Below are 15,634 nucleotides of genomic sequence, written 5' to 3'. Positions count from 1 at the left end.
GCAATCGTTCCCACGGCGAGGCCGCTTCTCCTTGCGATTCTTCTGGCACGGTTTTTCTCCCTGATCATGTCCACGATTCTTTGGGAAATCGTGCGCCGTTAGGTTGGCGGCCGGGAGGAAGTCGTGGTGGATTGGGCGATGGCGGCTTGAATCCGTCTCTCGAATTCTTCGACTGCTGCCTCGATTTGACCTTGATGTTCGATCTCGGGGAATTCTCTGAACTCATTCTCCGCCTGGGCGATGAAATCCATCCAGTTCACTGTTGACGTGGTGACGACTTCTGGTTCGTTTGCCTCGTTGCCGATTTGCATCAGAACGGGGCTGTGATCCGAAGAAAGTTCGTCGATTGTCGTCAGCTCAATCTGGTGGCACACGTTCTTGACGATGGCGATGTCAAGAGTGTCGGGAAGCCCAGTTCGGTAGTTGTGGTACGTCGGTTGAACCGGCGCACGAACTCCGATGTCGGGGTGTCGTTGCAGAAGAACGTCGAGAGTGAGGCCATTTTGGTTGTTGGTTCGGCTGCCCCAGTTGTTGTGCTTGGCGTTGAAGTCGCCAGCAGCGATGACTGGAGTGTTGCCGTCCATGATGGCCAGAAGGTCAGCTTTGAGGAGCTGGGTGTTGTGCCCCGTTGGATTGTAGCAAGCTACAAGCCGGAGGGGTCCCCTGGTGGTCGAGATCGTGACGGTCGTCGCTTCCAGATGTTGGAGATCTGGGTCGGTTTTGCCAAAATTGGCTAAAGAAATTTAAATATTTAGGCGGGAGCTAAAACACTTTTTCATTGGTTTAACGTCACATCTCAACTGCACACTCCGCCCACCGATAGAATTCCCTATGCAGAACATTTATTTAACACCACCGTTGCAATTTATGGTTCATATTTAAGCCAAAATCACTGTTTAGATATAAGATTTGAAAATGTTTAAATTCCCTCGGTCTGCTGAAAAGGCCAAAAGCCTCACCAGCAGCCAAATAGAATGTATATCTTAAGAACTCGATGTAAAAACCCAAAAACCTAGTAATAAATGTATTTGAACTGAACTGCAATTTATGGTAGTTTTTGCAAAAGAATTTATTCTCAATGGAAACAGGATTTCAAAAAGCCGACACACAAAATTTGAGACACGTTGATGAGCGAATGATATAAGATTTTTTATCAAGAAATCCTAACTTTGTTGCGGTGAAAGTGTCGCGGTAACTACATCTTTCTTTAACTTGGTATGTCAGTTTACAAGGAATGGTTGGATTTTTATTATCCAAGAGAAATACAAATATTAATTATTATGTTGATGTTTCTTATACAACCGGTATACTTTCACACGTTTATTCACATTTTTGCTTTGCATCATTTTCGGTCGACGGGCGCATTTATCGCATTTACCGCATTTAACGATAAGATAATGTATTTTCACAAAACATTTTGAACAGAATTTGAGGATCCTTGGATGTACCTAGTTAAAAGCTTGGTAATAATGACGATAAAAATGGTTATTTTGATCACTGGATTTCTGGATTCACTGAATTTCTACGAATACACAGTCAGATTTATCATTTCTTTTCCTCTCATGACACCTTTGTAGAAAAAAATATGGCTTTTACATTTTGATCTATTCTGATTTGATTGAATTTTATTTTTTTTTCTATTTTCGAAAAAGATTCGTATGGAGAATACGCTCTCCGTATTCGCAAGAAAATTTATAATTCAATAATTTGGTAGAAATTAAATAGGTGGTTTACTGTATTGGATTTTTTATAATCAGACCAAATTAATAACAATAACTGATCCAAAGCTTTTGTTGCTTTTTTAATTTTTAATTTCTATACAATCTACTATACACTATGTCCCCGGGTTGAGTTCACAAGAGAGAAAAAAAAAATTTCCATTTTACAAAAAATGACAACAGAATAACATTTTTGCTTAATTCAAAACAAATAAATCTGCAATTAAAATTTCAAAATTATTAGTATGTACTCTTAAAATCAATTTTTTCATATTATTATTTATTGAATTTTCTAATCGTAAGTACATAATAGCAAGCTGTGGATTCAAAATATCAAATAGTGCATAAAAGATTAAAAAAAATTTACCCAATAATGGGTAAGTTTTAAAAACTCGGATAATAAATGCAGTTGCATCCGATAAAGTTCGAAACAGTCGAATTACGAGTTAGAATTAATGAACTATGTGCTGAAAGAGATGTGGGTTAATCGAATAGTTAAAATTAGTTTAAATTAAGGAATAAATTTTATTGTTTTGGCATTTGTTGCAAAATTAAAAGTGAAAAAGTTCTTATTATTCCGTCATTTATGCGTAAAATTAAAAACAAAATATTTTTTCCTTTTGCAAACTCAATCCGGGGACATACTGTAGACTACTCGATCGAATGAAAGTTGCAACTAAATTGGTAAATTTCTTCGAATAGTTTTTTTGTTAGGCCAAAAATTTTTTTTAATAAAACCATTAACGCTTTAAGTGTTTGAGAAAATGTACAATTGGCAGTTGTTTCGGATATAACAAAAGTCTTCAGTTTTAGCAAGAAATTCATTGTTTTTACGTTTGTTTAAAGCACTTTAATAAATAAAGTCAGTTGATGTACATTGTGGACTAGAGTTAAAGTTAATCAAAATATGTAATACCTGCATGTACCATGGGTAATAATATAATTAACTACAATAAATTTAAAATATTACACTTTATAGAAACATCAGACATCGAACATCTCGCGGTCCAAAAGCAATTTTTTTTCTTCTTATTGTCTTAAGGAACTGTTATAACTGTTTCAAATATAAAAACGGCAATCGAATTAGAGTAATACAAACGCACGGCTCTGCTAAGAACGAAGCTGAGATGTGACGTCACAAAGCTAGCCTCGCTGATAGGTATGTTTTCCAATCTCGCTCGAATCGAACGATTAAAAACGCTTAAAAGGTTAGGAGCAATTTTTTTGCAATTATTATTATTATTATACGACATACAAACTATCGATTTTCGTAAAAATTCAAAAATGTTAATTCTCCCTATTAGTAAAACTCATGTTTTTTTCTCATTGTATTTATTATTTTGCACTTGGATTTTTTACATATTTTTTTGGTAAAAAACAAGTTTTTACGAAATTATAACTAACGTGCGTACAAACAAAAATATATTTGGGCTAGGCGGTGAAGATTCAAATTTTGTGACTTTTTTACAGTGTAGAAAGAAAACGATAAAAATTGCCGGATTGTCAAACATGACATTTAACGAGAACAAGGAAAAGCGAAGTAGAGGAAGACTATTTACACATTGCACTGACTATATTAAGCGAGTTAGAAAAAAACTGACAGCGAATTGCACAAGACCGAAGCAAATGAAAACTCTAAAGGGATATCTTTTTCTACAAGAGCCCATGAATGACAACTACACAATTATTAGAAACTCCAATTCAAAAATCAAAAACCTACACCAAATATGATTGTTTTTGTACAGCCGTTACTTTATTGAAAACGATATTTTGTTCCCGACATAATGCCGCTCAACCAGGAGTAGTAAGGAGTAATTTATGTATAACCAGACGGATTCGTACTTTCACATCCATTTCCACTGATAAAACTAGCAACTCCCACTACATAATATGCCTGTCCTGATTTTATAACCAGTGGACCACCATTATCACCCTACAACTCATTACCTAGTATAAAGACCGATTCACACAGTCACATTTTTACAGTACATGTTCCTTCGTTGTAGTTGCCCTCCAGACAGAGCATGTTTTCGGTGATTTGGTCTCCGTAGATCAACTTGCATTCGTCATTTTTCAAAGACACCACTTCGACCTGCTGGAGGTGCTCAGAAAGTCCAGGTTCAGCCAAAACACAATTCTTTACAAACGATTTTTGCAGATGAAAACTCACAGCCGCTTGTCTGTCCCCATCCTAGAATCGTAAACGTCGCGTTTCCGGGAATGTTAGATATATAAAAAGGTATATTCTTCAAGAAATCTAAAACCAAAACATTTTGACTTGTCAACGAGCATTGCGTATCTAACCATTTAAAGTCACGGTGATTCGCAATTTAATAAGCCCCACATCCGCCTCGATTGTCTCTGGATTAAAATCAGGATGAATGTAGTACTCGGAGCTGGCTAATGTTAATCTGTTAGAATCTGCCTGTGTTAGAGTTGCCGATCCGAGCTGAATTGTGCAAAGCACAGCGCTACAATTCTATGTCAGTAATCAGCATTAGACAAATTATAACTTACTTACATACACAATGGCCGGAAGTTAATATCCACTGGGACCGCATTAGGGCTCCACCGCAAAAAAATGTACTGTCTGAGGTTTGAACATGAATGGCAACAGCAAACGGAAACTCACCAGCTCGAGCGTCGACGCCACCAATAATGCGGGAATCTTGAAAAAAAAAGTGCATTCTGGATTTGTAAAAAACAATGACAACACACCTGGTTCAGCAGACACTGTAAGAAATAGCAGTGCTAAGGTAGCGATGAAATGCAGGTTTGGCTTCATTTTTTAAGATTGTCTCGATTTCACGGAGTGATCTACATAAAGTAATAAAATAAAATAAAATAAGCTATAAATAAAAACGAGAGATAAGATTATGATAATGATAGATTTTTAGGCAGTATAAAAGTCAAGCAATAGACTTAAATTCTAAAGTAGAAAGAAATAGGAATATAGAAATGCCACAGTAATCATAATGGGGGAAAACTGAATATCTTAAAAAAACGGGATGAAAATAATACAACTTTGATCACAAAGACATTTGTAAAATAACATGGAACTTTGACAGCAAGAAACTTAGCAAAAATGGAGAAAACTAGCAACAACACTAAGAAAAATAGAAAAATATTTTAAGAAAAAAGTAGAAGAGCAAAACAAATATGTTGACAAAAGAAAAGAATGCATCTGGAAACACAACATAGAGTAATAGAAAATCACTACAAAAATAAAGAAATACAAAATCAATATTTTGTTATTTTTCTGTTGCAAAAATAAATTCAAACTTTCCCTAAGTAGCAGTGTTAAGTCTAATGTGAACTTGCAATTATAAAACTTTTATTATCAAAATTACAATTTATTCCCAAACACCAAATTTTGTCAATAAATGCTGACGCGCGTTTCGATAGCAATGCTATCATCATCAGAGCGATGATTAAACTGTTTAATGATTAATGATGACAGCATTGCTGTCGAAACGCGCGTCAGCATTTTTTGACAAAATTTGGTGTTTGGGAATAAATTGTAATTTTGATAATTTTTGTCAACACTAAGAATTGATCCAATAAACTTTCTTTGATAAAACTTTTAATTAACTTTATAAACTATGATTTAAAAGTATGTAGAAATAAATCCGAAATTCAATAAAACCTTATATTAATTTATCTAAGAATATTATAGAAGTTGTTTCATTAATTCGATTTTGCCTCGCCTAACGAGCTACAGTAAAACCTCGATTATCCGGACTAATTGTTGCAGAGGTCATCGGTATAATCTATAATTCTATTAATGGAATATATGCAAAAACACAAAAAATAATCCAAAACTTAGATTATTATATAAGTTAAACATGTAAATACAAATAATATATAAGTTTTTTTTGAATACTTTGTAATTGTTGTTTGATAGGTACAATTTTTCTTCTTAATGGCGGCCAAGCCTCGAAGTCCCGGAATACCAAGAACACCTTTCTTGGTACTGGTGAGTCCAGTAATCTGCGATACCAGAAAACCTTTCGCCAGGTGTTTTTTTTAAATCGGTGATCCGCATAATCGAACATCCGGATAATCAAAGTTTTACTGTACTTCGAAAGGTACCGTTTCTTAATTCATTCCCTTCAAACAGAATTTATTTAAATGGTTTAGTTAAAATTGATTTATAATTCTATTCAGTAGAGAAATCTTAACTAGTCTAAATTATGTTCGAACTTGCCCCAATTTACCTTACTGCATAAGTAAAGAATAAAACTTGCTTGGAGAAGACAACAAAAAATGAAAAAGTTGAGGCAAATATAGACAAAGAACAAGAAGACACCAAAAAGCCACAGAGCAAGAAATACGACAAGCGATCAAAGAGACAAAAAACTCATAAAAGCCCGAGCGAAAAATAAATACCAGCAGAAATGTCAAAAAATCGCGAAGAAAGTTGTCCATTTGACCTCATGGCTCTCGAAATGTATGCAATGACTTTAAAAAGAGATAAAATGGCATCGATTGGCACTTAATAAACGAGATTATCATCAAAAGAGGCTTATGATAATGATTGATACATTTTTCTACAGGGTTCAGCGGCTATTATTTTACTACAAGGTGTTTATAAATGTTTCTAGCATTAAGGGTGGCTATGAATTCAAAGAAATTTGCCGCTCATTACAAATGTAGATTTCGATTTTTCAACTGACATTTACAGTTAACCTCACACATGGAGCAAAGTAAATTTCAAGAAATAAACTGTTCTAGTTGTGGTTTAAAACCTGAAAATCTAAAACTTGGACTCAAAACTGTATTGAAACGTCATTGGCGTAAATAACATTATAAATAATTTTCCTGATAGTCATATTTACTATAAAACAAAACGGCAAAATAGTGTACGACAGGAATTCCAGAGCCCACTCTTGATGCTAGAAACATTTATAAACACCATGTAGTTCCTAGTTTCTGGTTGTCATATTATTTTTTCTTGTTTTTTATTTTATTGTGCGTCTATTGTCTTTCTCTTATAATGAAATATTTTTAAACTTAGATAGATAAGGTTGCGGCTTTAGTGACGATATAACTGCTAATACTTCTAATTTATTATTTTATGTCTAGTTGTATATGTTTTACTATATCTTTTAGCGGCTATAATTTTCGAAATGATAAAGTAAAACTGTTGCTTGTCAAAATACAATTTAATCTCCTTTATGCGTAGTAAATTTTTTCTACACACTTTTGGACTTAATAGGGAAAAAGATTTCTTAGCTTTGACTTATGGGAATTTATATGACGAGCAAATCAAAACAAGAATTTTACATCTTATTATTTTATTTATCCCATGATGCTGGACATCCAGGAGTAGTAAGAACTAATTCTTGTAAATCCGGAGGGATCGGTGCTTTCACATCCATTTCCACTAATAAAACTGGCAATTCCCACCGAATGATATGACGCTCCTACCTTCATAAGAAGAACCACCAATGTCGCCCTAAAATCAATAAACGTGTTCAAACCCATTTCAAATGTTTAAACTTTTTACAGTGCATGTGCCTTCATTCTTCATTAGACTTTCCTTCAACACAAAGCATGTTTTCTTTGATCTCCGTAAACTACCTTACATTCCTCATTTTCCATCGACAATACTTCAACGTACTGAAGCTGCTCAGAATTTTCCGAGGCAGCTAAAACACATTTTTTTACATTTAATTTTTGGCAACTCTAACTTACAATCGGTAGTTTGACCCCACCCCATAATTGTGTAAGTACTGTTCCCTTGAACGATTGTTAAATAAAAGGGAATATTCTTTATAAAATGTAAAATCATTGGTAATTAAACTTCACAGCAATTTTTTATCATACCATTTAGAGTCACAGTTTGGTTCAATTTAATAAGCCCCACATCACCCTCAAGTGTCTCTGAATTAAAATCAGGATGAATGTAGTACTCAGAACTGGATAATGTAAGTCTGTTGGAATCTTCCTGAGTCAAAGTTGTCGAACCTAATTGAATTGTGAAAACAGTAGCGCTAAAATTTGGTGTGAGTAGTCAAAAGTAGTAGACAAAAAAACTTACTTAGATACACAGTGACCACAAGTAACTATCCACTGAGAGCACGCTAAAACCCCACCACAAAAGAAGGTACTGTCTGAAGTTTGAACACGGATAGCAGCAGCAAACGGAAACTGGCCGTTCTCAGCGTCGGCGCCTCCAATGATGCGGGAATCTAGAAGAGGAAATTAAATCTTCTTTTAAGAATTGTAATTGTTATATAGACCTAGTTTGGCAGATGCTTCTTGGAGAAGCAGCAATGCTGCTACAGCAACAAAAATTAAGTTTAACCACATTTCCGTCGCTATTTTGGTACAGAATCATATATATGCCTACTGTTTATATGTTTATACAACCTCTATAAAGATTAAATGTTTCCAAAAGCAAATATCCTAATAATCCTATCATTAATCAAGAAATTTATATCTTTTGCAATAGTCTGGCTAGTACCTAACTAATTAGACGTAGCACAATAAACTTCTAGCTCAAAGTTTCTCTTTAAGTACAAATGTCTTTTCAATTTTTTTTTTTAAATTCCTAAGAAAATCACTAAAACAATCTAGTTCTTCAGAAAATTACTCAAACAATCCAAATAAATCTCTTCTCTATTTTTTTAAGACGATTTCAAAAATTCCATTTTGGAGATTTCGATGCTGCGTTTTACAAATCTCAGCAAATTCTGAATAAGGGATTCCTCATTTTTCCGTAGTTTTAAAGAGTTTAATGAGATATCTTTAAAATCTTTAAGAGACATTTAAGAGCATTTTTACTGAGAACCTTTTTCATACCATTTGCTTGAGATTCTTCAAGAATTTGTCGATTTTTTAATAAAATTTTCCAAAATTCGTTTTACTTTTTAGAGGCTTAATTTTTTCATTATTTTTGTTGTGTTCGTTGTTTTTGCGTTGTTTTCTGCGTTTGCCATTTAATTTTTCTAAGAATATAAGAATATAAGAACCCAAAATCCTAGAAACTGTGAGATCTAAAATATCTAAAATTCTTTCAAAAATTGTGGTGCTTTTTACGAAATTTCTCAAAAGTCAAAGATTGATATAACATTTCTTAGGCTGCTTAGCAATTTTCAAGAATTTTGATTTTTGAGTAATAATTTAAAAAGATATTTCGACATTTTTTAGCACTTTGTGAAAATTTAACAATTGTTAAACTTTTATTAGAAATAGAAATTTCCATAAGTCATAAAATTTCCCAAAGACTCCTTAGAAATTCATAGATTTTCCGTTGGGACTTCTTAGAGATTCGCAAATATTTCAAGAATTTTTCAGTTTGAAAGTTTTATTCGTTATTTCTTATGCGTTTGTCCGGATTCCTCAGAGAATTCAAAATCGCACCCCAGGAATTCTTCAGGGAATAACTCAGAGTTTTTCTCTAGGCATTCCTAAGATTCGTCAAGAATTTCTCAGAGAATTTCTAAAAATTCCTATCAGATTCTGAGAAATTCTTTTAAAAAAATTTGAAATATTCTGGAAGTTTAGAAATGCTTTAAAAATGTTTAAGAAAATTTTGAGGAATTTTGTAAAGGTTCAGAAGCTACAGACATTTATTAACTTTTACAGATTGCGTAAAGATTTCCTAAATGTTTCTAGAAGATTTTTCAGAGATTCCAAAAAAAATTAGTAAGAAAATTCTCAGTTTTAAGGATGAGGTTGTTCAGACATGGTTCAGAAATTTTGAAGGAAATTGCTCAGTTTCCCAAGGTAAAAAAACTCTTTGGTAATTTTAATACTTTCTTTAGCACTGTTTTGACACTCTTAGCACTTTGGAGATTTTATTAAAACTTTTATTATAGAGATTCATAAAAGTGTTTCGCAATTTCTCAGAAATTCCTTCAATTTTAAATGGTTTTTAGGAGGGGTTCATCCTCAATTATTTTTCAGAAATTTCTCAGCAATTACTCAGTATTTGTTTTTTATTTTTTTTTTATTTTTTTTCAAATTTCTCGGTCATAAATATTTCAGAGCTATTACCGCATTCGTTTTGAACGCATTAATAGGCTATTTTGAGAATCTTTTTTTGGATTTTCTTTTTAGATTCTTCGGCAATGAATTTGAGATGTTTTAATATTTAAAAAGTCTGAGGCTCATTCATTCCAACTTAAAATCCACTAACGAAAAGGTGTACTTAACATTAAACAGTGTTACCAATTTAAATTTTTGTACTGTTTAAACACGACAATCATCTAGTAAATTCTAAGCATGCGTGTAAGGCATCTTTGAAAAATTAAAATTTCTCAAATCTTTATCGTAGTAGGTAAACCCATCATAAATCAACCAATTTATATCTTCTATAAAACTCTGGTTAGTAACTAAGATGTAGCACAATGAATTTCTACCTTCTGTATGTCTTTACGTTGCTACTTATAGAAGCAACCGCCAAACCTAGTACGTTTAAAAATTCCCTTTTAAAAAATAATCTCCGCTTTGAAGGTTCAAGAATTATTGGTGGTACCGATGCAGAAATTGGCCAGTTCCCATATGCTGCCGCTATAAACGTACAAACAACTGACAGCACCTTCTTTTGTGGTGGTACCTTGATGCGGAGTCAATGGATTTTTACTTCAGGTCACTGTGTTTACAAGTTGGTTGGAAAAATTTACGTTTATTATTCTTATAAGAAGCTTTTCAGTGCTGTGCTTTTCACGATCCAACTGGCGTCTGTAACGTTAACGGAAGCTGATCCCAATCGTATCGTTCTTAACAGTACCGAATATTATATTCATCCGGATTTTAATCCCGACACCATAGAGGCTGACGTGGGGCTCATCAAGCTTGGAATAAATATCTCAGCGACCGGTGAGTTTGACCAGAATTTAGATAAAATAAAATTTTGATTCCAGAGTACGTCCAGAGTGCTTTATTTCACATATCCAATATCCCAGGATCTGCACCATTCACAGTTGTAGGTTGGGGCCAAACCAGCGATTGTAAGTTTCGTCCTCTAAAAACGTTTAATTAAAAATATAATTCTAGCAAAATCTGATTTTTCCGAACACCTTCAATATGTGGAGATCACAACTTTGTCTAACGAAGATTGTAAGAAAATTTACGGAAATCAGATTACTGATAATATGGTTTGTGCTGAAGGAAATGCAAATGAAGGGACATGCACTGTTAGAAAGAAAATAATTAGTTCTCCTAGAGTCTCATGTCTAATTTTAGGGTGACAATGGGGGTGCACTTCTTCAGAAGGCGGCAAACGGGTACTTTGTTGTTGGTGTTGCTAGCTTTATTAGTTCAAATGGGTGTGAAAGCACTAATCCCTCTGGATTTACACGAATTTATACTTATTACAGATGGGTTAGTGATACCATGATGGGAAGGACTTAAAAGTTTAATTCGGTACCTCAGAAGCATAAGGGTTTATCTCCATAAATCGCGACCTAAGAACTATAAGGTTCTAACTAACATTTGCATTAAATTGATCTAGTGTTCACGTTGTCAGTGATATCTCTTTAATTTATTAACCATTTATTTAAAAAATGACAGGATTTATTAAAATCATTTTGGCTTGTTAAAATATTAACTCACTTCTTTTTTATACATAATAGAAAATGTTTAAAAAAATCGCAAAACAGACAATTTAAATTTTCACAAACAATCACTTTTAGAACCTTATAATTCTCACGTCGCGAAATTATAGTTTTCAAGAAAATTAACAAAACAGGTACTGTTGGGCATATTTTTACACTTGGTTCCTTATGCTTCTAAGAAAAATTAGATTATCTGGACATAAGTCACACTTAGTAACAGAAACTTTAAAAAAAATTAACAATGTTTTTACAAATAAAAATGTAATATGTTATTAGAAATATTGGCTAACAAATATATATTAAAATTAACCCAAATTTAGCAACTTCTATGGACTACTTAACCTTAAAAAACTGCCACAAATTTCCTTGTTGTGACACCAAAAATGTCGAAATTGAAGCGCGTTAAATTTTTTTTTGTAATATTTTTTATCTGCTCGAAATAAAAATTTCTACAAATTCTCCTTTTCGCTCTGAATTTTTGTAAATTGGCAATGTAAATAAGACAGTTAAGAGTGATAATTTTCCCCAATTTCGTTAAAATTACATAGAAAATAAAGAAATTACAAGATATTAAAAAAAATTGGTGGCATTTTTTTGGTCTTAAAACAAAAATTTCTTGAAAATCGACTTTTTGATCTAAATTTTTTCAAATTAGTGATATTACTAAAACAAACAAAAGAAACAGCATGCATAAATTTCGTTCCTGTCGCACTAAAAATAACGAAATTATTGTGTTGAAAAAATTGACATTTTCACAGTTGTCCAAATAAAAATTTCTAAATATTCTCTTTTTTGGTGAAAATTTGTCCAAATCGGTATTCTTAATAAGACAGTCAAGACTTATGAACTCCACAAATTTGGTTATAGTGGCATTAAAAATGAAGAACTTACACGTTATTAAAAATCTTTGCTTACATTTTTTTTTGGTCAAAAAATGAAAATTTTTCTTTGCTCCTCGAAATCAAAATTTCTAAAAAAATTTTTTTTCGGTCTAAATTTTTCTAAATCGACACTCTTAATAAGGCAGTCAAAAGTGATAATCTCCACAAATGTCTATAAAAATCGCACAAAAAATAAGAAAATTACAGAATGTTAAAATAAATTGGTGGCATTTTTTTGGTCTTTCTAAAAATTCGACTTTTGATCTAAATTTTTGCAAATTAGTGATATTACTAAAACAAACAAAAGAACCGACATGCATAAATTTCCTTTCTATCGCACTAAAAATAACGTAATTACAGTAATTGACATTTTCACAGTTGTCCAAATAAAAATTTCTAAATATTCTCCTTTTTGCTCTAAATTTTTCTAAATAGGTATTCTTATTAATAAGACAGTCAAGACCTATAAACTCCACCAATTTGGTTATAGTGGCATTAAAAATAAAAAACTTACAGGTCGTCAAAAACTTTTGCTCACATTTTTTTTGGTCAAAAAACGAAAATTTTTCTTTGCTCCTCGAAATCAAAATTTCTAAAAATTCTCTTTTTCGCTCTAAATTTTTGTAAATCGACACAGTAAATAAGACAGTCAAGAGTGATAATCTTTGCAAAAGTCGTTAACATCGCATAAAAAATCAAAACAGTACAGGATCTTAAAAATTGGTGGCATTTTTTTGGTTCTGACACGAAAATTTTAATAGAATGTTCCAATACACGGATTTTTTTCTTTAGTACCCCCAAACAATACTTGCGTTTATCATCAATTTGAGTAAGTTTGGATCAGTTGAGTCACAAAATCACCTCGAAATATAGACTTGTAAGAAGTTGGTTCTTCATGCTTCTAACATGATGTGGTACTTAGATCCTTAGAGAAACCTAAAACCGTTTGTTTTTCATCTAATAGGGATTATTTTTCTCTGCCTTAAAGAAGATGTAAAAAGCAATAAAAAATATTATTTAACTCAATTTTTACAAAAATTTTATATAAACCTTTATACTTCTGAGGTACCGAATTAATGGCAAAATATTTGAAAATTGTTAATGCCTTTTTATTTTATCAAAAATGCTCTTGATAGAATGAAAACAATAAAGAAAGATTCAAACTGCTTTTTTATTACTTCTAACTAATTTATTGTGAAGTTGGAAAGAAAATAATATATGTATTTTAGAGAACATCTTTATTGTTTAAATAACAGAATTGGTGCATTCCTCCTTCTTAGAAGTACTCCATTAGCTAATGATGTTAACTAACCAGCTATAATACGGCATAATTATGGTAAATCCAGAAGGATTAGTACTTTCACATCCATTCGCACTTATAAAACTAGCAACGCCCACGATGAAATAAGAGGATCCTGTTTTTCTGACAAGGGCACCACCATTATCTCCCTAAAATTATAGATACTTAATGACAAACTTCAATTAAAATGGTTGATTTCTACAGTGCATGTTCCTTCGTTGTAATTTCCTTCAGCACAAATCATGTTATCGGTAATTTGATTTCCATAAACTAATTTACACTCTTCGTTGGACAACGGTGCTACTTCAACGTATTGTAAGCGATCTGAAAGCCCAGACTCAGCTACAAATGGATAATAATTTCAAAAGTATTTAACCAACGATGGTTTACTTACAGTCGCTGGTTTGACCCCATCCAAAAATTTTAAGCACTTCTCCTTCTTTAACATCAATGTAAGAAAGATGAGCATTTCTTAGATAATCTGAAGTAAAACCACAGTTGAAATCACTTTATCTACTTAAATAAACTTACAACTCTGGGAAATACTCTCTCGTAAAACGATGAGGGCAATGTCACCCTCAATGACTTCTGGATCAAAATCTGGATGAAGTATATATTGCGAGCTTGTTACGGTAACTCTGTTGGAATCTGTTTCCGTTAACGAAACGGCTCCTAATTGAATAGTAAAAAGTGATGCACTAAAAATTTTAAGTAATTTATTATTATTATGTTTTTCCGCCAAGTTATTACTTGTAAACACAATGTCCAGAAGTAAAAACCCATCGAGATTGTAGTAAAGCACCGCCACAGAAAAATTTACCATCAGGTTTTTGGACGTCTATAGCTGCAGCGAATGGAAATTCACCAGGTAGGGCATCCTGTCCGCCGACAACTCGGGTGTCTACAATTGTCAGACGAATGTAAAACGAACTTTCGGATAAGATTTGTCGTACTGTGCTCGGCAATCGCTTGTGCCAGCATTAAAATCACTACACTAAAAAGCAACAAATTCATTTTTACTCTGATTTGGGTTACATTTATTTTGAAATTGTTTGTTTTAATCTTAAATACACACAGTTTTATTGGTTTATAGGAGAGATCAAGACGTGTTATCTAAGCAATAAAATTGTGACGGGAATTTAGTGCGTGATTAATCATTCCATGTCATTGTCGCATCTAACCATTTGTAGTACGGAGCAGTTCTTGTAAATCCAGAAGGATTGGTGCTCTCACATCCATTCGCACTGATAAAACTTGCAATGCCTACAACATAATAATGTCCGTACTTTTGAAGAAGTGCACCTCCGTTGTCACCCTGCAATCACTCAATACTGCAAAGAACTATAAAATTTTTATTTACAGTGCAGGTCCCTTCGTTATAGTTGCCAGCCACACAAACCATTTCGTCTGTTATTTGCTCACCGTAAACCATTTTACATTCTTCATTGCTCAAAGTTGATAATTCAACATATTGGAGCTTGTCGGAAAGTCCAGCGTCAGCTGAAATAAACACTTAAGACCAATCTTTAGAAAATCGTACATACAATCACTAGTTTGACCCCATCCCAGAACTACTACAGGGGAATTATCTTCAATTGCAGGTACATAAAAATCGCCATTATAACTATAAGCTGTAAAACCACTTTTTAGTCGTTTCCCTCATTTAAGTAAGTTTAAACAATTTACGATAAAATTGGGTTTGATTCGTTCGTAGCTTAATAAGCCCAACATCAGCTCCTATTTTTTCTGGATCAAAATCTGGATGTAGCACATATTCAGAACTTGAAAAAGTGAGTCTGTTTGGATCGACTTCTGTAAGAGAAGTAGATCCTATCTCGATTGTGAAAAGTGTAGCACTGAAATGCCCACTGAGTACACAAAATAAACGTTTTTGAGACTCACTTGTAGACACAGTTTCCTGAAGTAAGAATCCACCTGCTGCGTATTAAAGTTCCACCGCAGAAAAATCGACTGTTTGCTGTTTGCACCTGTATAGATGCAGTGAAATAAAATTGGCCAGCTCGAGCTTCAGTTCCACCAATAATACGCTGATCTAAGAAAAAAGTTTAGTAGCTACTGCTTTATTATGGTGTTTGTCAGACCACAATAGGCTGTTACTGCAAAAAGAAGCAATTCTATGAAGATAACGAGAAACGGAATAATTCTCAT

At 33.1% G+C, this 15,634-nt stretch overlaps 3 protein-coding genes across 3 annotated transcripts; all 3 read right to left on the bottom strand.

The window, feature by feature from the left end:
- Positions 1-3,534: 3,534 nt before the first annotated feature.
- LOC148173717 (chymotrypsin BII-like) lies at positions 3,535-4,503 on the bottom strand. The gene is made up of 6 exons (XM_088035555.1): positions 4,437-4,503; positions 4,236-4,386; positions 4,023-4,189; positions 3,891-3,975; positions 3,703-3,844; positions 3,535-3,651 (listed from the first exon to the last, which is right to left on the bottom strand). Exons 1-6 carry the CDS (start codon positions 4,501-4,503, stop codon positions 3,535-3,537), a joined length of 729 nt encoding a protein of 242 aa, XP_087891681.1.
- A 2,516-nt stretch (positions 4,504-7,019) lies between these two features.
- LOC148173716 (brachyurin-like) lies at positions 7,020-14,479 on the bottom strand. Its single transcript, XM_088035550.1, has 11 exons — positions 14,419-14,479; positions 14,216-14,366; positions 13,997-14,163; positions 13,860-13,946; positions 13,668-13,807; positions 13,461-13,614; positions 7,762-7,912; positions 7,548-7,714; positions 7,416-7,460; positions 7,342-7,369; positions 7,020-7,176 (listed from the first exon to the last, which is right to left on the bottom strand). Exons 1-11 carry the CDS (start codon positions 14,477-14,479, stop codon positions 7,020-7,022), a joined length of 1,308 nt encoding a protein of 435 aa, XP_087891676.1.
- A 136-nt stretch (positions 14,480-14,615) lies between these two features.
- LOC148173715 (brachyurin-like) lies at positions 14,616-15,634 on the bottom strand. The gene is made up of 6 exons (XM_088035549.1): positions 15,568-15,634; positions 15,368-15,518; positions 15,145-15,321; positions 15,010-15,107; positions 14,826-14,965; positions 14,616-14,780 (listed from the first exon to the last, which is right to left on the bottom strand). The coding sequence occupies exons 1-6, from the start codon at positions 15,632-15,634 to the stop codon at positions 14,616-14,618; spliced, it is 798 nt and encodes a 265-aa protein (XP_087891675.1).

The sequence above is a fragment of the Gnatocerus cornutus genome, chromosome 5 (genome assembly GCF_029298725.1).
Source record: "Gnatocerus cornutus isolate USDA-ARS CGAHR chromosome 5, icGnaCorn1.1, whole genome shotgun sequence".
In the NCBI taxonomy this organism is placed as follows: Eukaryota; Metazoa; Arthropoda; class Insecta; order Coleoptera; family Tenebrionidae; genus Gnatocerus; species Gnatocerus cornutus.
The sequence above is the reverse complement of the archived record's forward strand: the minus strand, read 5'-3'. Positions and strand labels throughout refer to the sequence as shown.